General features: G+C 36.9%; 1 protein-coding gene across 1 annotated transcript in view; it reads left to right on the top strand.

Moving 5' to 3' along the window:
* Window positions 1-24,423, top strand: part of LOC123868535 (tRNA dimethylallyltransferase) — a 313,525-nt gene that overhangs the window by 258,405 nt on the left and 30,697 nt on the right. Inside the window, exon 4 of the mRNA XM_045911093.1 lies at window positions 5,265-5,388. Coding sequence (XP_045767049.1) covers window positions 5,265-5,388 — 124 coding nt within the window. The remainder of the gene's footprint in view (window positions 1-5,264; window positions 5,389-24,423) is intronic.

Here is a 24,423-nt window from a genome sequence, read left to right as displayed (position 1 = left end):
TTTATAAACCTGTTTTATCTCTCTCTATATTATTCTCAAGTCTATTATAGAGAAGTCACCCGGTGGCTGCACTTTTTGTCTTATTCCTAAAATCGGCTTTTAAAGATCTGTTTTATTTATAAACCTTATGTTTCTATTTTGTTCCTCAAGTCTGTGATCGTGAAGTCACCCGGCAATCCCTGTCTTTATCCTAAAATCGGCTTCTACGGATCGGTTTCATTTACTCCTATTTTGTGTCTCTATATTATTCTCAAGTCTGTGCTCGTGAAGTCGCCCGGTGGCTGCTTAATGAATGACTTCCTGTCTTAATCAACCCACGAGACACATGCTCGCTATGTCTCGTTCGGGACGAAAGGGACATGGGACGAATTAATTGTTCCATCACCACTCTATATTGGCAAGAGGTTACACGTTCATTTATTGGAAGACCAACTGCTACCCGCGACTTTGCGTGGATTTAGATTTTTAAGAATCCTGTGTGATGAACTCCTTGATTATCCGGCCTCTGTCACTTTCCAGGTCATTAACTATACTTATTATGTATTACCTATCCATTAACTAACTAACAATCCAATGCCCGTGACTTCGTTCGCGAGGACTACACAAATTTCGAACCCCTATTTTACCCCCTTGTTGAATTGAATTTTCAAAAATCCTTTCTTAACGGATGTCTACGTCATAATAGCTATCTGCATGCCAAAATTCAGCCAGATCCGTCCAGTAATTTGAGCTGTGCGTTGATAGATCAATCAGTCAGTCAGTCAGCTTTTCCTTTTATATATTTAGAATTTAGATGATGATATAGTGGGGGTTATGATCCTTAGCAATGCGGGACACGGCCCAAAGAGAGATATGCATTGTTTGTGTACTAGTAAATTAGCGTCAATGAATACATCGATGCAATGAATTCATAACGATCGTTAGGTACCTACTCAATGCATATTTCCTACTTTTTTTGCAATCTCAGCTTTCAGTTCGGCAATTGCTTACAACTGCGCCCATCCGCCCCTTTGTCACGTCACTCGTTCATTATTTCATTATTAGTACGCGCGCAGAAAGGCAACTGAGCAGCGATATAAATGTTCACTAGATGCCGTTGGCGTTAATTAATTATCACCACTATAAATTTTACAATTCTGACTATCAAAAGGTGTACAATACCTACGAGTACTTTGAATAAATGATCTTGAGTTTGAGTTTGATTTAGATTGACGGGAGTGTGGACACCGATGTTCGTTGGAACACGTTGTTACTATGAAGCGCCGCATCTAGTGAAACATTTATATCGCTGCAACTGAGGAAATTAATACAATTTGCCCTCCTCTCTCTTTCTCTGCCTTCGGAATCCATTAAGTCGATCGTGTTTAAAACAGCCTTTAAAACATGGTCGTGAATAAAATTTTTTGTAAATTAATCTTTATTTATAAGGTATATAAATAAATATCTTTTCTAGTGATTTCGTTTGCGCGAATCGAGGCTTCTGCGATTGCGATTGTTATAATGATTGATGCGGGTTCGCCAGCTTTGCGACTGGCTTCCATCAAGGTCCATGATGGTAATTGTGAGAAAGCCGTCAAGCAAACGAAACAAATTAATGTGAGCTCCCGTATTCCATGAGAACCGGCTGAGTCTAATGAATAGCGACTGCCGTCTGTCTGTCAGGTTCAACAGAAAATGTCTGTCAAACGGACAGACAGATTCTGTCACTAAGAAAAGCTTATACCTAAAGCTTATTAGAAGTTAGGTCGGAAACATATTGATTACACGCCACGCTACCCTAAAACGCATCAGCCTCTACCATCTTGGCGCATTTGTGGAAGTCCTGGAGTTGTCTTGAAGCAGGAGTTCCTGATTCTATTCCAGGGAGGAACAATTTGGGTATCTACATATTATAAATTCTGTTTCAACCTTAAGGCGCTTTGAGTTGATTTTAAAAATAGCTGTGACATACAAAGGGACAAATGAACTGGACGAAACTTTATGGGTTTCTTGTTCCAATACGGAACTATAAAAGTCATATTCTATACGCAGGAGCACACTAACAATACGACGCGACGACTGAGATCTATAGAGCACACTTTGACTTTGCTCAGACTTAAGACACCGTTAAAACGAGACAGCGTTATACCGCTGGCATAAATCTGTCTCGTTTTAAAAGAAACTTAAGTCTAAGCATAGTCAAAGTGCGATCTATAGGTAGATTTCGTCCTAAGTGTGTTTCTGTTCTTGCAGAGTAGTAAGTATCTAATTAGTTCGTTACTACAAAATCTCTACTTTTGTTGAAATATAATAAAATATGGGCAACGCAAACTACTTAGGTATTTATACCACTGAAGTGGGTACATTATATTTAAGAATGAAATAATATTAAACTAAGAGGTGCTTCAATTCAACGCTAACAGGTAAAATACTTAAGATTCCACTCGCGATGCACGCAAAAAAATCGATTCCCAGAAACGCTAAATCGGTTGAAATATGCTTCCATAACCATGCTTACAACCCATTCAAGAAAATTAACAAGCCCATTACTAAAAACGGATCATAATATGGGAATTCATCGACCGAATCTTAATGTAAAATCTCCAGTACACATTAGCCCAATGCTCTCGGCAAAGTTTCCCCAAATGTGCATTCTATGTATATCTTGTTTGATGCATATATTTATTTAGGTAATTTTGGGGTTGTTACTTAGATCCTGATATATTGTTTTTATATTTAGACTTTTTAGAGTTACAAGCTGTTTTGTGTGCCTTTCAATCAATTCAATTCGAATTGCGTCAAGATTCTTTGATGCTTGTATGAAAAACCACAACCAATAGAATTTAACTGACGGGTAAATATATCGATAAATACGATTGTTTAATCCATCGTCTATTTAAAAATGGAATCCAGTGATAATACATATTATTCAAACCAAGACAGCTGGTACGACACTGAAAGTGAATAGTGACTTTAGCAGTGTATTCTGCCTGACGACTCGTGAAGATCCTGCGAAAAGAACGAAGAAGGGTAGATAAATTCAGCCGGTGACAAGTACAACTTCACGTCTGCACCGCTTTCCGTTGTATTCCAAGTAATTGGCTTGAAATATGCATAATTTAACAATCTTCGTATTTATCGTGGTACGTAACAGTGAAGTACCGCAAAGTAACGCCTGTTTCTATACGTTAAGTTGTTAAACGAAAAAAACATTAAAAGCAAGCAAGCCGGCGAGCGCTGGTACTTTTGGCAACGCCAAGTGGCGCCGTACAATGATCGCCGAATACGTTGGCCGAGTGCGTTGGGCCGTTGGCCAATGTGTAATAGGCTTTTAACAAGATTTTGAGCTGCCATTTTTTCTTGCCATGATGTAAGCAAGGTCGACGACCCGCACCTGTTGCTTATGTTTTTTTTTTTTTTCAAATCCTGTCTGGCACTAGACGTACGTCTATTAACCATTTGGTTTTTACATAAAGCAACACCGCCCTCCCTCACAGGGGAGTAGCTATTCGCTAATATTCCAATAGGGGACCATGCCAAACTGTCTGACCACTGGGTCCATGAGATACCATATAATATGATATGGAAAATCATCCAAGTGTGAAATAAAGTAGCTAGATACTCCTATAGTTTCTTAAAAATATTCTGTTTATAAGTCACCACTTTATGTATTATTAGTATTAGTGATATTACCAGACTACCATCCATATTTACTTTAACTAATTATAAATGCGAAAGTGTGTCTATCTGTCTATTTGCTAGCTTTTCAGAGACGAACATTGACTATGCTTTGTCCCCGTTAAAGAACTTTCCGGGATAAAAAGTAGCCTATGTTACTCTCCAGGACTTTAACTATGCCTATGCAAACCAATAAACAAATACACTTTCGCATTTGTAATGGATTAATTTATAATGGGTAGTGATGATTGTAATCAAGCGTAAGCCTGTTTTGCATTTTTTTTAATCTGATAGTATATCTATAATGTTATTTATATCTTACTATGTCTTGTTGGTGTACAATAAAGAATATTTTACTTTACTTTACTTTATTTTTCACTTACAGAGAAATTCTGCACGAAGTCTTCTTTTAGGCGTGTTGTTTGAACTTTTTCTTTTATATCTCTTTTTATAACTGTTTAGTTATTGATTTATTACTGAGGCATCGTAAAATAGTAACCGCGCATTCTTCCGACTGTGTAGATCACAATATTGAACCGCTTCTATTTTCAAATACCGACCGAACAAATCCATAGACTCATAGAATTGACTAATAAAGCTTTCTTTAAGTTTAGTATGATTGATTGATCCCCTTCGTAATTTTATGGTGTGGTTGATTTTATTTTTATTTTACTGCAGTTAATTGACTTATTTAGTTATTAATTATAGCTGTGAGCTGTGAGACGGTAGATGTAAGATCTAAACGTACATACAGATAGCTGGCTTCGATTTCATTTTATGCTGAGTACCTTGTTTTCGCAACTTCATCCGCGTGGACTACACAAATTTAAACCCCTATTTTATACACAAATTTATACCCTTAGAGGTTGAATTTTCAAAAATTCTTTTATTAGCGGATGTATACGTCACAATAGCTATCTGCATGCCAAAATTCAGCCCGATCCGTCTAGTACTTAAGTAGTTTGACTTTTAAGCTGTGTGTTGATAGCTCAGTCAGGTAGCCAATCAATCGGTCAGTTAATCAGTCAACTTTTCCTTTTTATTAACCCCCGACCCAAAAAGAGGGGTGTTATAAGTTTGACGTGTGTATCTGTGTATCTGTGTGTCTGTGTATCTGTGTATCTGTGTATCTGTGTATCTGTCTGTGGCATCGTAGCGCCTAAACGAATGAACCGATTTTAATTTACTTTTTTTTGTTTGAAAGGTGGCTTGATCGAGAGTGTTCTTAGCTATAATCCAAAAAAATTGGTTCAGCTGTTTAAGAGTTATCAGCTCTTTTCTAGTTTTCTTGTAGAAAAGAAGGTTAGATAACCGTTAGGTTCATAATATTATGTCAATTGACAAATGTCAAGCTGTCAAGATGGACGTTGCCTAAATACATAATTATTTATTTGAAAATGATGTTTTGGAAAACTCAGTTACTTTGGATCGTCGGGGGTGTTATAAATTTTTAATTTACACTTGTATATACAGATGAAACGGGTTCACAACCCTCAGCAATGAGGAATATAATGGACAGAGAGAGAGAGAGTCCAATTCCTTGCATTAGGTAGAAAGAACTACTCGTATTCTTAACTAGGTACATAATATATTCTACCTTGTTACAGAGCAATAGAGGTGTGGCTCAAGACTGGTCGGCGACACAGCGAGGTCCTGGACGAGCAGAAGATTAGTGAAGGCCAGCTAAGAAGGCCGGGAGCTACCATCATACTCTGGTTGAAGTGTGAACAGGTGAGACCAATCCATACTCCATACTAATATTATAAATGCGAAAGTGTGTCTGTCTGTCTGTCTGTCTGTCTGTCTGCTACCTTTTCATGGCCCAACAGTTTAACCGATTCTAACGAAATTTGGTACAGGGTTAGCTTATGTCCCGTGGACGGACATAGGCTACTTTTTATCCCGGAAAATCAAACAGTTCCCACGGGATTCCTAAAAACCCATCCGCTCAACCGATTTGTATGAAATTTGGTACCGAGGTAGCTTGCATCCTTGTTATTGAAAAAGGCATTTTATCTCGGAAAATCAAACAGTTCCCACAGGATCTTTAAAAACCTAAATTCACGCGGACGAAGGCGCGGGCATCCTCTAGTACCTATACAGGGTGGTCAAAAAGTCGTGGATCAAACGCAATAGGGAGATAGAGGAGGTGATTTCCAGCAAAAAACATTTCGACAGCATGGCCATATTTAAATTGCCCTAAAAGTTATGAATATTTTTGGGTTTTTTTTAAAAATACCAAATTCTTTTACAATGAGACTAATAAAAAAAAATGTAACAAAAAAACAATAAAACAAACGATGTTGTGTCATTACTAGATAATGTATCAGCACTACAAAAGTTCTTTTGAGGCTCTGGGTACCAAATTACAAGAGCAATTAATTTTTTTCCGAAACTTTTAAAGCGTTACCAAAAATTAAATGTCACTTTAAAAGCGCACTGTGAAAAAAAAATGTACTACGGAAAAGTGACCCTATATCAAAAAAACTTGCCGATTTAATGCCAATTCAAATGAGGTATAACACATTACCCTTTGTTTTATAATTCTGGTTTTATAATCGTTTTTTCATATCAAGGTGCAAATTTCAGCAGGTTAGTTTAATTCAAAATAATTTTGAAGATTATCATGCTGCTAGTTAAACTGCTAGTTTTTTGTACGTTGGAATGCTAAAAACATCTCTGTGCTTGTCACACTTAAAATTTGTGAAAAAAAACATAAACTCTTTACTACCACCACGTACCAGAACTACCCAGAACGCCCGTCTTGCAAGCAGTTCATCTTTTCTAGGAAACAAAAGGATAAAGAAACTATGCCTCTCTTTCGCACTAATCATCCTTTCTATTTGCGTTGTTGGAATAAGGAAGAATGATTAGTGTGAAAGAGAGGCATAGTTTCTTTATCCTTTTGTTTCCTAGAAAAGATGAACTACTTGCAAGACGGGCGTTCTGGGTAGTTCTGGCACGTGGTGGTAGTGAAGAGTTTCTGTTCTTTTCACTAAGTGTGAGAAGCACAGTGATGTTTTTAGCATTCCAACGTACAAAAAACTAGCAGTTTAACTAGCAGCATGATAATCTTCAATTTTTTTTTGAATTAAACTAATCTACTGAAATTTGCACCTTGATATGAAAGAACGATTATAAAACCAGAATTATAAAACAAAGGGTAATGTGTTATACCTCATTTGAATTGGCATTAAATCGGCAAGTTTTCCTGATATAGGGTCACTTTTCCGTAGTACATTTTTTTTTCACAGTGCGCTGTTAAAGTGACATTTAATTTTTAGTAACGCTTTAAAAGTTTCGGAAAAAAATTAATTGCTCTTGTAATTTGGTACCCAGAGCTTCAAAAGAACTTTTGTAGTGCTGATACATTATCTAGTAATGACACAACATCGTTTGTTTTATTGTTTTTTTTGTTACATTTTTTTTATTAGTCTCATTGTAAAAGAATTTGGTATTTTAAAAAAAAACCCAAAAATATTCATAACTTTTAGGGCAATTTAAATATGGCCATGCTGTCGAAATGTTTTTTGCTGGAAATCACCTCCTCTATCTCCCTATTGCGTTTGATCCACGACTTTTTGACCACCCTGTATATACAATGATGCGTATCATAGTTAACGAATCCATACTATCCATATCCATACGAATATTATCCATATCCATCATCATCATGATCAACCCATGGCCGACTCACTACAGAGCCAAGCCAAGTGCGGATTGCCAGACATCCATATCCATACTATAATATTATTGTAAATGCTAAACTGCGTCTGTCTGTCTGCTAGTTTTTACAGTTCATCCGTTTAACCGATTTTGACGAAATTAGGTAAAGAGATAACTTGCAACCCGAAGATAGGCATAGGTCATTTTTTGTGCCGCGAAGTCAAAGAGTTCCCTTGATTTTTAAAAATCTAAATCCACTTATATGAAGTATGAGAGGTAGATTGCATCCTGGAGACTTAAGATACGGGAAAATCAAACTTAGTTTTTTTTAGGGTTCTGTACCTCAAAATGAAAAACGGAACCTTTATAGCACTTTGTTGTCTGTCTGTCCGTCCGTAGTCCATAGATATATTTTAGCCTTTTCATTGGTACTTACTTGATAGTTTCAAATACCAGCGAATTATCCATCTTTAAAACATGGGACCTACTGATAAAAATGTATCCTTTATGTCCCATAAGGAACTATTGCATACATAAAGTATCTACAGCTGCAGCGATCTATTTCAGGATATTATACGTTTATGCCAATTAGCATTTAATCAAAAATAAGCTTAATAAAAATTCCGTAATAGTAAAGGCGCATTATAATATTACTATGGTCGTAGGACTCGTGGGTCATTAGTCGTTTAAAGATGGCCGCCACTTTACATTATGTGTAAAAAACGTAAACATAGCGTCCACCTGCGCGCGCCGAGATTGGCAGGTGCTTCAAAAGTGCATCTGCATACAAAAAAACACTAGCAGATGCTCGCGACTCGGTCCGAGATAAAAAACATATCGAACTATAATAGCACTCATGATAGGATGTGTTGTCTATATTTATGTAGATGTGATAGATTTAAACAAATAACTATCAGTTGCACTTACTATTTGCGTTAGTATTTACTATTATACGATTCTGGCTGAATTTGTAAAAAATACGGGAGCTTTATTTACCCCGTATTTTAATCTCGCAATTACGGGTTTCTGTGTTTATTATACCTATTGGGTTAGATAATTATTGTACCTACTGGGTATGACACCGACATTCCCAATATCCTTGAGTAACAAAAACTATAACCCAAATTATTTATGGCATTTTTCAAAGGACATAATATCATTGAGTAACAAATTCCATTAAAAATTCCTTCGTAAAAGCGTCAGAATTCTTTTTCTAGACTTAAAGGTCTTTGTCCAGGACATTCACACCACACAAGATGCATGCGAACAATTTATACCCGCAGCTGCAGTAGGGAACCGCAAATGGTACGAGTAGATGTAAATACTTACTTTTATTTCATAAGTAGGTATTACAATGTACATAATCTACTAAGTTGTAGTACTGTAATTATAACTCTAGCAACCGCTCGCGGCTTCGTTTCCTTAAGAATTTCGGAAAATCCGGCCTTATTCCTTGTCTACATTAAAAAGGAAACCTCTGCACTAAATTTCAGCTTTCTAGGTCTAAGGGTTCGCGCTGAGCGTTGATAAGCCATTCAACGAGTCAGGACTTTTTTTTTCTGTATGACATAAAGCCGGTGTCTTCAAAGTTCGAACTAGCATTAGCATTATTCTCGGTATTAAACCTATGTCGAATACGGAAAAATTGTACCAATCATTTCTACAATATCAATTTTACCCGACTGCGGCGAAGCCAAAAGGAAGGGTAATGATTTTAGCAGTCTATGTATGTATGTATGTAAGTATGCATGTATGTTTGTATCCAGATTCTGTGTGTTCCACCGTAGCGCCTAAACTACTGGGCCGATTTTGATGAATGAGGTGTCGATTGATTCGTCGTAAAGGCCCGAATGACATAGGCTATATTAATTTACACGAAAAAAATTGACCTAGCGGATGTTACATCAAAAAAAGTGGGGGTCTCCAAAAATATTTTTTGCTATTGTATCGAGTGAGTGTCAAATGAAAGAGGAGAAAATTCTGAATTCATGGGTATAAATATACAACAACATTAAAATACACCAAACGACAGACAATTTAACTCAATTAATGTCAATTTAATGTCAGTGTTATTCTGATGATCGCAGTCGGGATTTAGTTTTCAACTTTATCTTGTTTGAATGAATGTAGTTAAAGACCTGAAGAGTTACATACAGTTAATACACACTTTTTACTTATTATAAAACCTATAAATCCACGCGAATGAATTCGCGGGGATCAGCTAGTATGTAATCATTATGTTACAGTATCCGGCAAGAAATATTGTACGTATCGACCTTTGGAAAGAGATTTTCGTAGATCGGTTTCTTAGAGCTTTGTCTTTGTCGTTGAGACCGACAAAACATCACATGGGTATGAGTGATAGAGACAACGCTCTACGAAGCCGAAATCCCTTTCCAAAGGTCGATATAGAATATTTTCTGCCGGCTACTGTAAAACTTAAAACACCCAACGCAACTCGGTTGGTCTAATTATCCAGATACATATATAAATGATCTGAAATTAAAGACACGATATATTATCTTTACCACCTGAAAGGTACATGCTTGCCCTTTATGCCCCGTAAACATAAAAACTCAATTTAATGTGTTTGATCTATACCGCCATTTTAAGTTAACTATTTGTAACTTCCCGTCCTACCTCAATGTAATTAACAAGCCTCTACCACGCGACCTATTCCGCGAATGAGCAAAAATTAAAATAAAACCTTAAGAAAGCACCTGGATCCTGTAATTAAGGCTTTATTCACACGAGCGACAGTTGTGTACGTGAGCTTATGTCCCAACTGTCGGTTACACAGTTTCGAAAATATACATACTTTTTGGGTCCATATAACTTTGAAACTACATATTCTCGCAGATATCTAACAAACCACAGACACAGAAATTATTAATTTTAAAAGCGAGTCTTCATTGTATTGAGTTGTATTGCCTAGTATTAAAATGAGAATCAAACTTCGTTTGTACGTGGCGCGCTCAGGAGCGCTCGAAGGAAACTCCTCATAATATAATTATATTTATAGCCCAACTGCAAAACATCCGACTGAAATTCGAAAGAATCCATGGAAGGCAAACCAACACTTTTACCTATTGGAATATTTAAATAATAATAAGTGCCCACTTTTTATAATCCTTCATGTCATTCGTTTCATTCGAAAGGAAGTAGCTAAAACATAGATTGTGTACAAAATATTTATTTTTAATAGCCACATTTCAACTGTTATCAATGGATAAACTTCTGGAAATATAAGCTGCATTTTATCTTTGCAACGCAACGTATTTTTTACTTACAAAACTTGCAAAGTTTTCATCCATTGCATAGATAAAAACTTTGCAAGTAAAACGACAACTTTTTAATCGCAACTTTGTACCAAACCTTATAAATATACAGTGCATGTAACTCTTATATCTCCACTGCCAACACCTTGGTCGCCTCACGCTAGTTTAACAGCTTTTTGTGTACTAGCTTATGCCCGCGGCTTTGTCCACGTGGACTATACAAATTTCGAACCTCTATTTGACCCCCTTAGGGGTTATATTTTCAAAAATTACTTTTTAGCGGATGTTTCCGTCATAAAAGCTATCTGCATGCCAAGTTTCAGCCCGATCCGTCCTGTATGACCTGTGCTTTGATAGATTAATCAGTCAGTCAGTCAGCTTTTCCTTTAGATTTAGACTGGCTTATGCCCGAGACTTCGTCAGCGTGGATTTAAGTTTTTAAAGATCCCATGAGAAATCCTCGATTTTCCAGAATAAAAAGTAGCATAGATGACTCCTTATACAATCCTCTACCTGTCTGTAAAGTCCTGTCAAAAACGGTTCAGCCTTCCGAAAATTAACCCGGACAAACATACAGAGAAAAATTTGAAAATGTGTGTATAGCCATAGATAAATTATTATATCATCATCATTTTCTTAATATGTCGTACCGACCTTACAGGTGGTCTACTTAGTAGTATTCTAATTTAAGGTTTTTTTAATATCTTTTAAAGAGCTTTAATTCCAACGATTTGGTTTATTTACTGTCTAGTTAAATAGATTCGCTGCACGGTTATAATTTTTATATTTTTGTAATCTTTATAACCGAAATTGTTAAGAGGACACTTCCTTCTTAGTACACTTTATTGATTGAAGAAAAATACAGACGTCCTAGTATCCTAATAATGAAAATCAGAGGTATATAAAGGGTTAGGTATCTTTATCTTTAATAATTTTTGATAAGAATTGATAAGAAAACATATTCAAAACAGTAGCAGTAGACTTTGCTGTTAAGAGGGCTCTCTCCGTCACTCGTTTCATACAATCGTAGTTCCGATTTCATTTGAATATTAAGCAACCAAAGTCCATGAAATTTTGCAGACATATTCTAGAAACTAATATCTATGTCTGTGGTTTTCCAGATTTCTGTTAAAATATTAGGTTTCAAAGTTACGCGGTCTTAAAAATTTTCATACAAATCTTTGAGCCCCTGTAATTTTAAAACTACATATTTTTAGAAAAATCTTAAACACCACAGACACATTGATTAGTTTCTAGAATATGTCTGCAAAATTTCATGGACTTTGGTTGCTTAATATTCAAATGAAATTGGAACTACGATTGTATGAAACGAGTGACGGAGAGAGCCCTGTTAAGTTTATTAAGACTACGATAGCCACTTTTTCTGTGACAATAACTCTATCAAGACTTGATTACTACGTTTTCGGTTGTAAATGACTCGTTAAGTCCAAAAAAGCGAGACATCTGCATACCACTCGCTAATAAGATAAACTTTTTAATAAACTTTTTTTTAAATCACCTGTCGACTCGTCCGTCGTGACATTCGATTATCCCTATAATTCTACCAACACCTTAGTAACAATTAATTAGGGAAAAAACTTTAGTTTTTGTCTAAGCATTCCGCTGACTAGCAGGTGGGTTTGAGTGCATGTATTAGGCGACCATTACACGATAGGCTTTGATGTCAGTTTTGCCTCAGTCACTAGGCACTATCAAATTCAAATTCAAATTCAAAATGTTTTTATTCAATTAGACTTTTACAAGTTCTTTCGAATCGTCAAAAGCATCTACCACTGGTTCGGAATGCCTTTCCTACCGAGAAGAACCAGCAAGAAACTCGGCGGTTGCTCTTTTCAAAGATTTGATATACAATATTATGCCATGTATAAAAGCAATTGAAGTCCTGCGCATTGCTGGAGCGAATCGAAGTTTAAATCCACGCTTTTTTATCATTTACATAATCTTCGATAGTATAATATGCTTTTCTCAAGAGCATATTTTTAATAGATTTTTTGAACCTGTGTAAAGGCAAGTCCAAAATTGACTGAGGAATTTTGTTATAGAAGATTATACCCATTCCCACAAATGACTTTTGGACCTTCCTGAGACGGAGCGTAGGAGTCGCAAGCCTGTTACGGTGTCTAGTCAGCCTGTTGTGTAGATCGCCAACCTTCTTGTAACTAAAAATATTTTGTCTTACAAAAATTATGTTGTTGTAAATATATTGAGAGGCTACGGTAAGGATACCTATTTCCTTAAATTTTTCTCGAAGTGAATCGCGTGGTTTTAAGTTATAAATATCATAACCGATAAATCAATAATCTTCCATCTAATACGATGACTTATTTGCAAACCAACTTCTGGATAAGGCCGACCGCACTTTAGATGCGTTTTCGTACGAATTTGACTCGTGCGAAAACGTGCGAACACGCATGAACAATCCCGACCTTCCAAGTACTATGAAAGCGCGCAAACTAGTTGGAGTCAGTCGTACGTACGTTGGGATTTTTAAATACACTTTTGTGCGTTGCAATAATCAATTTACGGACACAAATGCTTGTGGGATCAAAGTGGAATCAAAGAACAGAAATATCTTGAAAATGCAGATTATTTATCACGCACCAACGATATCACTGGGATACTGTCTGTTTGACGAACAAAAACGTAGTCAGTGTGTGAACTAAAGTACGACCAGTATTCATATTATGTATGACCTTACGTACGATACAAATTCGCAAACAAAGTGCGGTTAACCTTATCAAGAAAGACGAATCTATACTAATAAATAAAATTGGAGTGTCTGTCTGTAATTTCGAAATAACTACCTCATATTAAGCTCATATGGTTATTTGAACGATACCATAACTGAATCACACGTTTTTAAAATTTTTGTCTGTCTGTCTGTCTGTCTGTCTGTCTGTCTGTCTGTCTGTCTGTCTGTCTGTCTGTCTGTCTGTCTGTCTGTCTGTCTGTCTGTTTGAAAAGGCTAATCTTTGGAACGGCTGAACCGATTTTGACGGGACTTTCACAGGCAAGTAGAGGATTGACCAGGGCGTAAAATAGGCTACTTTTTTAACCGACTTTTAAAAAGGGAGTTGTGTTTTTCTACCTATGTACACCGAAATCTCCGAGATTTCTGAACCGATTTGCGTCATTTCTTTGTTAATCGATAGAGGAACTTTGCGACATTGTTTCATAAAAAATTTGGAGTCCAACTCCTCAATCCTGATGCTGCAGGGGATCTGACCAATCCACGCGGGCGAAGCTGCGGGCATCAGCTAGTGTATGATATACCTAGATGAACGTTTGATAGGGCAGAGTGCCCTCATCTTTCTTGATTGATAGAACTGATTGATGCAGTCTGACTGATTGACTGACTGATTGTCTAATGGACACGTATAAGCACCTAATTATTTGTTGTTTATTATTAGTTTTGTTTGTAATGTCTAAAAACTTACTTATCAAGGAATGTTATCGTTACATTAGTCAAGTAAACGGTCACAAACCTGCCTGTTATGCCGTAAAAGTAACTTATAAACCCTGAAAATAAAGTCAATTGCGAAAAATTTCCAAAAAGAAATACATTTTCTATACAATCAAACAGTACACGTGGAACGAATAAATTAATTAAATGATAGAGAATCATGTAATTTGTCTGAAAAATATATAGCTTCTCGTTGGATCTCCTTCGTAGATATAAGGGTTTAAAAAAATGTAATCTTTAATTAATATAATATTACAATGATAGCAATTTCAGTTTACCTATATGTTTGATTCTAGCGAAAACAATTTAAGCTCCTAAGGCATAAGACTTTTCTGTTACGAGTGGCCGGGATGGACTAAAGAGTTGTGGAGAAATCGAAGGGAGGCCTTTGAGTTTGCTTTGAGTCGTGGAAATATGGTCTTATTTAGATTAGATGAAAATCTAAGCTAAAGACAGATATCCTGTTTCTGTTGATGGGTTTCACATACAATTGGGATGATGCCTACCTATGTCTAAAATATTTTTTTATTAGGAGTCATTAAAGAGAGGGAGTTCCAAAATTCGTAAAATCCACGTTCGATGTTAGTTTTAAGTTTGCTAACTATTTTAAATTATCGATTTAACTAAAAAAGTACGTCCAATTATGTCAAACGTCTATGACGTCACTTCTGTGAATTTCATACAAGCTCCCTTACTAAGCGAGCGTTTTGAATTTTGATAAAAAGTCACTGATTTGACTAGTAGTCGTCATCCCTATTGCTCAGTACTTATTTTCAAATACATAAGGTAGGTAATTTGTGTTAAATTTTACAAAGTCAGAGGCGATATTACCAGCTGCAAACTAATAAACTATGTTAGCGAGGACGCAACAGATAGCAGAAATGAAAACTCAGGACGATTAAAGTAATTTAGTAAATCGTCGAACCTGTGCTGGTGGCACGCGAGTGGTCGCCCACCTGTTGGTCCGCTCACCCTCCCTATAATACTAATATGTATAGGGTGATTTATTTGTATTTTTCACATTCGTACCCCTATATCAAAATTGTTGCAAGTCGAAAACACACTTTCCAGAAACTATAAAAACCGGCCAAGTGCGAGTCAGACTCGCGCACCGAGGGTGCTAGAGTCGTATTTTTTCGATATTTTGCACGATAAATCAAAACTATTATGCATCAGAATAAACGAAAATATGTTCTAGAATGTACTGTTAAAGCCCTTTCATGTGATACCCCACTTGGTATACCTATTAATTAATTATTATTAATATTACTTTGAAAGTTGAATTAGGTATATGTTCATGAACTTATTTCAATGAAGTATCAGTATCTACTCGACACACACGCAAATTAGAAAAGAGATTATATATTTTCTGAAAAATATCCTTTATACCGGTCTCGGTTCAGTAAAAATATTTAATTAGGGAGGCAGGCTTTAAAGATACGGGCTTCTCTTGTATAAGGGATCAGATTTCAATTAAAAATTATAACTTGAACTTGTTATTTTCACTCTCAAAAGGCTTCATTTTTGCCCTCTTTTCATAAACATTTTCTAACTTATTAGGTTACAAATCGGGACTTACAGATAATTAATAATATCAATTTTGCGAAAGAGTTTAGCCACTGAATTCAATACGGCTAAACATCGTTCGGGAAGCTTCGAAAAGCTTCGAGACGCGTCCAACTCAGTGTTTTAAGAGCAAAGTCTTCGAACAGTTGGGGTTTGAAAATAATGGCATATAGATCCGAGACATGGTCGCTAACTATGAGCGACATAAAATAATTCAGAGTTACTCAGATTGTAATGAAAAGGCCTATGCTTCGAGTTTTTCTACGTAGTCAAAAATTATCATGAAGTGATTAAAAAATAGATACGCAACTTGGTATGGTAATTGGTACAATGTCAATAGAAGAGGGTGGACTTAAACAGCTAATTTCTTCAGACATGACGTATGAACGTTACTTTGCCGAAAAATATCTGAGTTATTCTCAAGTCTCGTAGGTACTAGAGAAATAATTTAAAAGTTGTGTTGCGTGCCGCGCCTCTCGCAGTAAACGATCACCTTTAGCCGGCCGATGTCAAGTTCGATTTATGAAACCAATTAAAGCTATAATAATAATTGGCAGAGTACGAGTGCTCTTTTCCTGAACATTTTCAGAACAACCTGTATATGGGTGCACCTGTCGTGAGTTTTTTACCTTTTGTTTCGTTTCTACCTTTAACCCAACATGGCTATAATAACCCGATACGTATTATGGCAGGTCATTGGTGTACGTAGAACTTCGATCATTAAAGTGCAAGATATATAATTCCATAATAAAAAGCTAATGGAAAATATTGTAATAGTACCGTGATAACCCAGTGGTCAAGACGTCCGCCTCCTATTTGGGAGGTCGTGAATTCGATCTCGGACAGGTATCTCTAACTTTTCAGTACATTCTAGTGTCGATTCTGCTGTCTTTCGCTAAACTAGAAGAGTATCTGCGTCTTTTTCTTTTTAATATTGCTAAAAGAGGACGGAAAATGAATTTTAAATGAAAGACTCTTAATTTTAGTGTTGCTCTACATTATCTTCAAGACTGGCACCTAAAGTCAGGAGATTTGACAGTTTTAGATTAAACTAGCTGTGCCCGCAACTTCGTTCGCGTGGAATAGTGACTTTCAGCGCGCTTTATATAGCCACGGACGCTCAGGCGCGAGGCGTGTAGTACGTACTCTGTACGTTAAAAATGTTCGCCGTGATTCTTTAAATTGAGATAACTTTTTTATTTATGAACCGATTGACATGAAATAAACACTAAATGTTAAGTGAAGCTTACTACAATATATTAGTGAAAACCGTATCTAAATCGAATAAGCCGTTTCTGACATTAGCGTGCACAAACAAACAGACAAACAGACAAAAAAAAATTAATTACAATTTCGGATTCGGCATCGATATAATAACAACCCCTGCTACTTTTTTTTATATATTTCCATTGTACAGACACCACTTTTCTACAATTTTATTATATGTATACTGTATAGATTAAGTTTGTCTGTCCTTTTCTTGTTACGTTGGCAAGAAAAAGATGCTAATACTTTAAAATTAAGTTGTCATCAGAATCAGTACCACTGTCTCTTTTAGATTCTTTTTATAAATAGAGTAGGTAAGTATAGATGATGCATAGCTACTCTGTTGTGAAAAATGGAGGTGTTCTTGGACAATTTACAAATTCCCTGACTATGCGCCTCTCGTGTTTTAACTGTTACTTTCATTTGATTAATTGCGCGTCACTGTAAAACTAATTAGACGGTTGATGTTTAAACGGGAGACTGTGGCGGCTAGTTAGGGAACTAATGTGACAGTTATGGATTAAACGGCATGTTTTTCCTGATGTTTATAAATTTCGTTAAAGAAATTTTTGAAAGTTACGAAAGTATTTAATATTTTTAAATCAAAGAAATTGTCGACAGCAGTATACAAATCATCTTTCACAAGTTCGTAACTACAAAACTGTAGAAACAAATTTCTCTAAAGGTCATGCGATAAAATATAGGTATACTTAACAAAAAAACTACTTAAAAATAACAATAAATACTTAACAATAACAATCTGTTGGTAACAGACTGATAAATCACACTAATATTATAAAGGAGAAAGTTTGTATATGTGTGTGTGTGTGTGTGTGTGTGTGTGTATGTGTGTGTGTGTGTGTGTGTGTATGTTTGTTACTCCTTCACGCAAAAACTACTGGACGGATTGGGCTGAAATTTCGAATGCAGATAGATTATACCCTGGATTAGCACACTACTTTTTATCCCGGAAAATCAAAGAGTTCCCACGGGAATTTTTAAAAACCTACATCCACGCGAACGAAGTCGCGGGTATCAGCTAGTTCTTTTATAAGTACGGAGGCTTGCATCTCAAATCAGGAAATATGTCTACTTCGTTTCTTGATAGCAGCTGCAAACCTTACCTATAACTGTTGTACGCGAGCATAAATTGAATAAGTGTATCTTCCCGATCGAGAAATGTATTTTGCTGGTTTATTGGAATTATCTAGACCAGTTTGTTTTTAAATAAATAAAAATAAAAAAACTCCTGAACCCTGAAAACATTCCGTTCCTTTTTCTGAGCAGTCGAGTAACAAGTGTAAATTAAAAATTTATAACACCCCCGACAAGTGAAGTTTACAGTAACTAGAAAAGAGCTGATAACTTTCAAACGGCTGAACCGATTTTCTTGAATTACAGCTAAAACACTCTCGATCATCCACCTTTCAAACAAAAAAAAAACTAAATTAAAATCGGTTCACTAGTTTAGGAGTTACGATGCCACAGACAGATACACAGATACAAACGTCAAACTTATAAAACCCCTCTTTTTGGGTCGGGGTTTAAAAAATTTAACATGATTATCGAATTAGTCAATAGAACAATTCTTTAGAAGGATCAAGCTCATCGACCTCGATAGCACCTACACATACTTATCTTAATAAGAGATAATAAGTATTAAGTCGCAGCGTCACCTGTCAAATTTAATTTGCACGGATGGACGACCAGCTCCGTGTAGGAGTGAAGCTATGACCTGCTTTGCCACTGACCTCTATTAATACGAGTACGCTGGACTTGCAATTGCCGACCTGTTTTTGAAGGAACTTGATTTTCGCCATTTTGGTGCTGATATGACTTTACCTGCTTTACTATTTTTGTTTGTTTTTAGGACATGGTAAATGAACGCCAAGTCGCCCTGCGGTGCGTTTGGGCCAATGTGTACTGTATGAATTATAAAACTGTATCCACGGACGCAGCGCTGGTACTGGCGAACCTAACACTCATCTAATTACTGGCTCTTGAAAGAACGGAGACATGAAACACCAAAAACTCAGAATCGTGAAGAAGGAAACCCTGCTAAGATGGCAAAGAGAGTGGGATGGATAAAGGCAGATGGACACTTTGTCTCATCCCCAGTCTGGAAGAATGGACACAGAGACAACATGGCCGACCGTCAGACTGGCATTAGGATTTACTGTCAGGAATTTCTAACCCGAAATTTGGAAGTTAGCGGTGTTCACACCTGTGCCGCGAACAGCACCTAAAACCGTCGATCCAGGGACTGATCTATCGCCGGACGTGTCGGATTGCCGTCCCATCGGGCTATGAGAGTGAGAAAACAGGTATTGCACCTGTCTTTGTGCATAAACTTCCGAGTTAATCTTTCTGGAGATTGGCCACGGTGGCCGAAATTTGGTCGGAAGATCATTAGGTCTTCAAATACTGCATACCGATTTGCCTTTCAAAAACGCTATCTATTTGTCAAACGCTTTTTACAAGTAAGACAAGTATAAAATATCACGGGGTTCTTTGTACCGTGGATGGTGTGAAATGTAAGCGGAAGCGGAAACATTTTCAAAGATCAACATCCTGATCTATACTTCCAGTAGTACCGGGCAATGGGAACTCTTTGATTTTCCGGGATAAAAAGTTGCCTATGTCGATTTCCGGAATGCAAGCTACCTCTGTACCTTTCATATGAATCGGTTAAACGGATGGGCCTTTAAGAATCCCGTTGGAACCCTTTGATTTTCCGGGATAAAAATTAGCCATGTTCTTCTCCAGGTTGTAAGGTAACACTGTACCAATTTTCATCAAAATCGGTTAAACTGCTGGGCCGTGAAAAGCTAGCAGACAGACAGACACACTTTCGTATTTATAATATTAAGTTTGGATGATTGTCGCCAAGCGCAAGCCTATCGCGTAATTAAATTGGACAATGGTGGATTCAAGAATGACTGCTTTATTAACAAAATCGCTATTTCCTGTGATTTAACCCTCCCGCTAACGGTCGCACCGTTGCATCGCTCCTTGCTTCACACCGCGCCGGCCAAATTGAATAACACCATTTGCATAACCATCAACAGGACTCTCTCCGTCACTTACTCCATACAATCGTAATTTCAATTTCATTTTAAAAATATTAAGCAACCAAAGTCCATGAAATTTTGCAGACATACTCGTAATATTCTAGAAACTAATATCTGTGCCAGTTTTCTGTTCCGTGGTGCCAGTGGTGTTTTAGATTTTTCTAAAAATATGTAGTTTCAAAATTACAGGAGCTCAAAGATTTGTATGAGAATTTTTACAACCGCGTAACTTTGAAACCGAATATTTTAACAGAAATCTGGAAAACCACAGGCATAGATATTAGTTTCTAGAATATGTCTGCAAAATTTCATGGACTTTGGTTGCTTAATATTCAAATTAAATTGGAACTATGTTTGTATGGAGCGAGTGACGGAGAGACCCCTCTTAACTCCGCCGTTAAGGAGCGTTCATTTGTTTTTTGTTTTTGAGTCCAAAGGACCCAGGCGTTTGAATATTGATGTTTTTAACACGTGACCTATAAGGCAGCATACTTTTGGACCGAACATTTTGTGTTTGTTTTATTGATTAGCACCGTGTTAAAGGGTTTTGTTTCAAGTCATACTAATCCATGCTAATATTATAAATGCGAATGTGTGTCTGTCTATTTGTCTGTCTGCTAGCTTTTCACGGCCCAACAGTTGAACCGATTTCAATGTTTGGTTACAGGCGTTAGCTTACATCCCGAGGAAGGACATAAGCTACTTGTTATGCCGGAAAACCAAAGAGTTCCCACGGGATTCTTAAAGGCCGTTTAACTAATTTATATGAAATTTGTTACAGAGGTAGCTTGCATCCCGGAAATTTACATCTAGACAACTTTTTATCCCGGAACGATGTATCACGATGTTTTCCATCACTGTCAAAGCAAGTAATACTTAATTGCTTAAAGCACACATAACTCCAAAAGTTAGAGGTGCATGCCCGGAAACGACCCCCCGACCCCAGTATAAGAAGCCGACCGCGCCTTAACCACTGGGCTATCAGTATCACCACTCCTAATACCTATCTAACCCAGGGACTTCGTCTGTGTCGGTGTTAGCTGGCGGGCGTGCTCTGCCTTTTTGGAGTGTTTTTTTTGTTGTTAAAACTGACTAGAAAGCACTCTAAGGGGGTGCCGTGCGTGTGTCGGCGAGCGCCGGCACAGACGGGGTCCATATTTGTATAGTTTAACTAACTTGTTACAATAAACTACAAACTTGACATTAGCTAATCTTTGTAAAGCCAGAAAAGAGAGAAAAAAAAAATCTAACCCACAAATTTACTATGGGAAATAATGCTTATAGCTGAACATTTAAAAATGTTCACAACTACCTATTCTTTTTGCTTCAATGAATTAAATCATTTATCAATTAATCGATCAATTAGTTCCCTATTTTTACGCAATCGTGTAGAAATCACGCGAATAGTCGATTTCAATTAACGCATCGCAAAAAAACGATACCTCAGTTCTCGGTTGTTGTCCTTCAATTTAAAACAATAAACTGGCAATATTTTAATTGATATTTGACATTCACAAAATACCATGCCTCGACTACCTCGCAAGTCTAGAAGGGTATTGAATGTAGGTTTGTATTCAAATAAATTTTACAAGTGCTTTAGAATCGTCAAAAGAATTTCACTACTAATGGGGGCTTATTTAGATCAATTACAATCCGGGTATCTTCAAAACAAGAGTAAATAGACATTTTCTAGGCAAACACGTTCCATCTTATGCCTCATCATCACTTCCCATCAATTGTGATTGTAGTCAAGCGTATAAATGCGAAAGCCTATCCATTTAACCGCTTTTGATGTTTGCTACAGAGTTAGCTGACATTTTGGGAAAGGTCTTAAGTAGGTCATTTTTAACCCCGGAAAATCAGAGTTCCCACAGGATTTTTAAAAAACGTGGACGAAGTTCCGGGCATCGTTTACTTGGTACAGATACTTGGTACTTTTATTCCAGAAAATCAAAAACTTCCCACGGAACTTTAAAAAACCTAAATTCACGCTGACAAAGTCATATGAGCTCCCGTGTCAAACCAAAAAAGTTATTGGGGTTTTCTGTGAAGGAGTTCGTTGTAGCTGCCCTCCCGGAGCAGGGAAGTTGATGGAGTTGACGGCGCTTCAACTTACACCCCCATAACTTAGTGAGCATGTAAATAGAATTATGTTAGGTCCTGGCTAGAGATATGAGATTAATTCCGGACTCATACTTGGCACGTACTATTTATTTTATAGCCATTTTTTATAGCTCACGTTGCGCGAAAAACCACCGCGACAAAAAGCCATTCAGAAGTGCGCGTCAGGCCGAACCGACGCCGCCGCGGAGTCAAGGGCGGTCAGCGAGCAGCTGGCTTCCTTCTGAATTTTAATTCCCGCCGAATCTATGCTGTAGGTAAAAGACCAAACTCTGCTGCACCTATGTTTGCCTAGTGACTAGTCTATAATCTGTCAGTCAGCTTGTTTGAGTCCACACTCCACATCCATATAATATAGGCCTTCAAGGAGTGAGGGCCGGTCGGCAAGCAGCTGGCTCCTTCTGAATTTTATTCCCGCCGAATCTATGCTGTAGGTAAAAGACGAAACTCTGGTGTACTTATGTCCGTTCAATCAGTCAGTCAGCTTGTCTGTGTCCACTGCTACAAAATATAGACCTTCTCGAGAGCGCGCCACAATACACAGCCGTCCCGTTCCTCATCCGTCCACTTCCCGCTACATTCAAAAGGTGATCAGTCCAGCGGGCTGGAGGTCGTCCCACACTGCGCTTGCTAGTACTCCGTTTTCATTCCAGAACACGTTTTCTCCAGTGGTCATCGGTTCTGCGATAGACATGGCGTGGCTTGGTCAATAATTGTGATAACCCATTCATATTTGAAGTGGTGATATCCTAGTAGTTAATATTTCTATTTGAGGGGATCCGAGATCCTCTAATTTTTCGGAGCTGTGCGAAGGAGTATGGATAGTACCGTAATGAAACCCCTCATCATCATCTGCCCTTCGCCAGCCTACTGTTGAGCACAAGTTTGCTCGCAGAATAAAAAGGGTTTATATTAAAACTTCTAGGAGTCGCTTTGCACACGTTTCCGTCGTACGTAACTGCGTGCGCGTTTTTTCTATCCTAGCCGTTAGTCTCCTAGGACTGACTAGGCAAATCTAAGAGCGGTTGACTTTCAAATTTTGACTGTAACATCTAAACTACGTAGTCGGAGGTACACACTACTTTTACGATCTTGCTCGAGGTCAATCGAACGACAACTTTGTACGCGAATGCGCGAAAATGAGATAAAAAGGCGGAAGCGTCTACGGCTAGACAGACGTTCGCTGTAAAATATTCCAAATTAGAATATTAAATGTTATGCAATATGCAATAAATTTAAACAATAAAATATTGAAACCTGCTCTTTGCGTCTTTATTAAGCACATTTTTTTTTTAATTCATTCAATAATAATTTGAATAAGATTAACACGTCAATGTTATAAAATTTTATAAAGCTAACTTAGGTATTTAATTTTTCTGTCCTTTTATAATTTTTTAAAATATTTTCATCGAGTTACTGAAGCGGTTGGTATACTTTAGCCTGAACATCGTTTTGATACCTACTTAGTTGAGTTTAATCAGATCTTTTTTCTAACAATTACATAATTTTATTCAAATCAGAATAATATACTTTGCATTTTCTAACATCACGGCACTAAAACCTGCTAATGTATTTTTTTTTAATTTAGCTGCAGGTACGTCACTATAACCAAACCACTGAGGCACACGATTGTTTTTTTTTAGGAATATTTAAGCAATTTGGATCAATTGTTACAAAATAATACATAATCGTAATAAAACTATTTAGTTTTTTTTCTGGAGAACTGTAAATACTTCACCTTTTTGAAGGTTCCGTACCTCAAAAGTAAAAACGGAACCCTTATAGGATCACTTTGTTGTCTGACTGTCTGTTTGTCTGTCAAGAAACCTATAGGGTACTTCTCGTTGACCTAGAATCATGAAATATAGTAGAGGTAGGTCTTATAGCACAAGTACAGCAATAAATCTAAAAACCGCGAATTTATGGTTACATCATTTAAAAAAAATTAAAATACGCTTCAATTTTCAAAATAAAATAAATAATTTAAAATGTGTTTAAATTTTGAAACTAAGATAACTATACCAAGTGGAGTATCATATGAAAGGGCTTTACCTGTACATCCTAAAACAGATTTTTACTTATTTTTATGTGTAATAGTTTTTGATTTATCGTCCAAAATGTTGGAAAAAATACCCGAGTACGGAACCCTCAGTGCGCGAGTCTGACTCGCACTTGGCCGGTTTTTTTAAGTTGTCAACTGCCAATAGAACATTCCGTTCTTTGCTCGAATTTTTTAAAATACACGAGACATATGCATTTCAACGTATCGCACGCTATTTATTTTTATTATGTCTTTCGATGTGGCAACACTGAA

Source organism: Maniola jurtina, chromosome 9, assembly GCF_905333055.1.
Source record: "Maniola jurtina chromosome 9, ilManJurt1.1, whole genome shotgun sequence".
Lineage (NCBI taxonomy): Eukaryota > Metazoa > Arthropoda > Insecta > Lepidoptera > Nymphalidae > Maniola > Maniola jurtina.
This window is presented reverse-complemented; position numbering and strand designations above follow the sequence as displayed.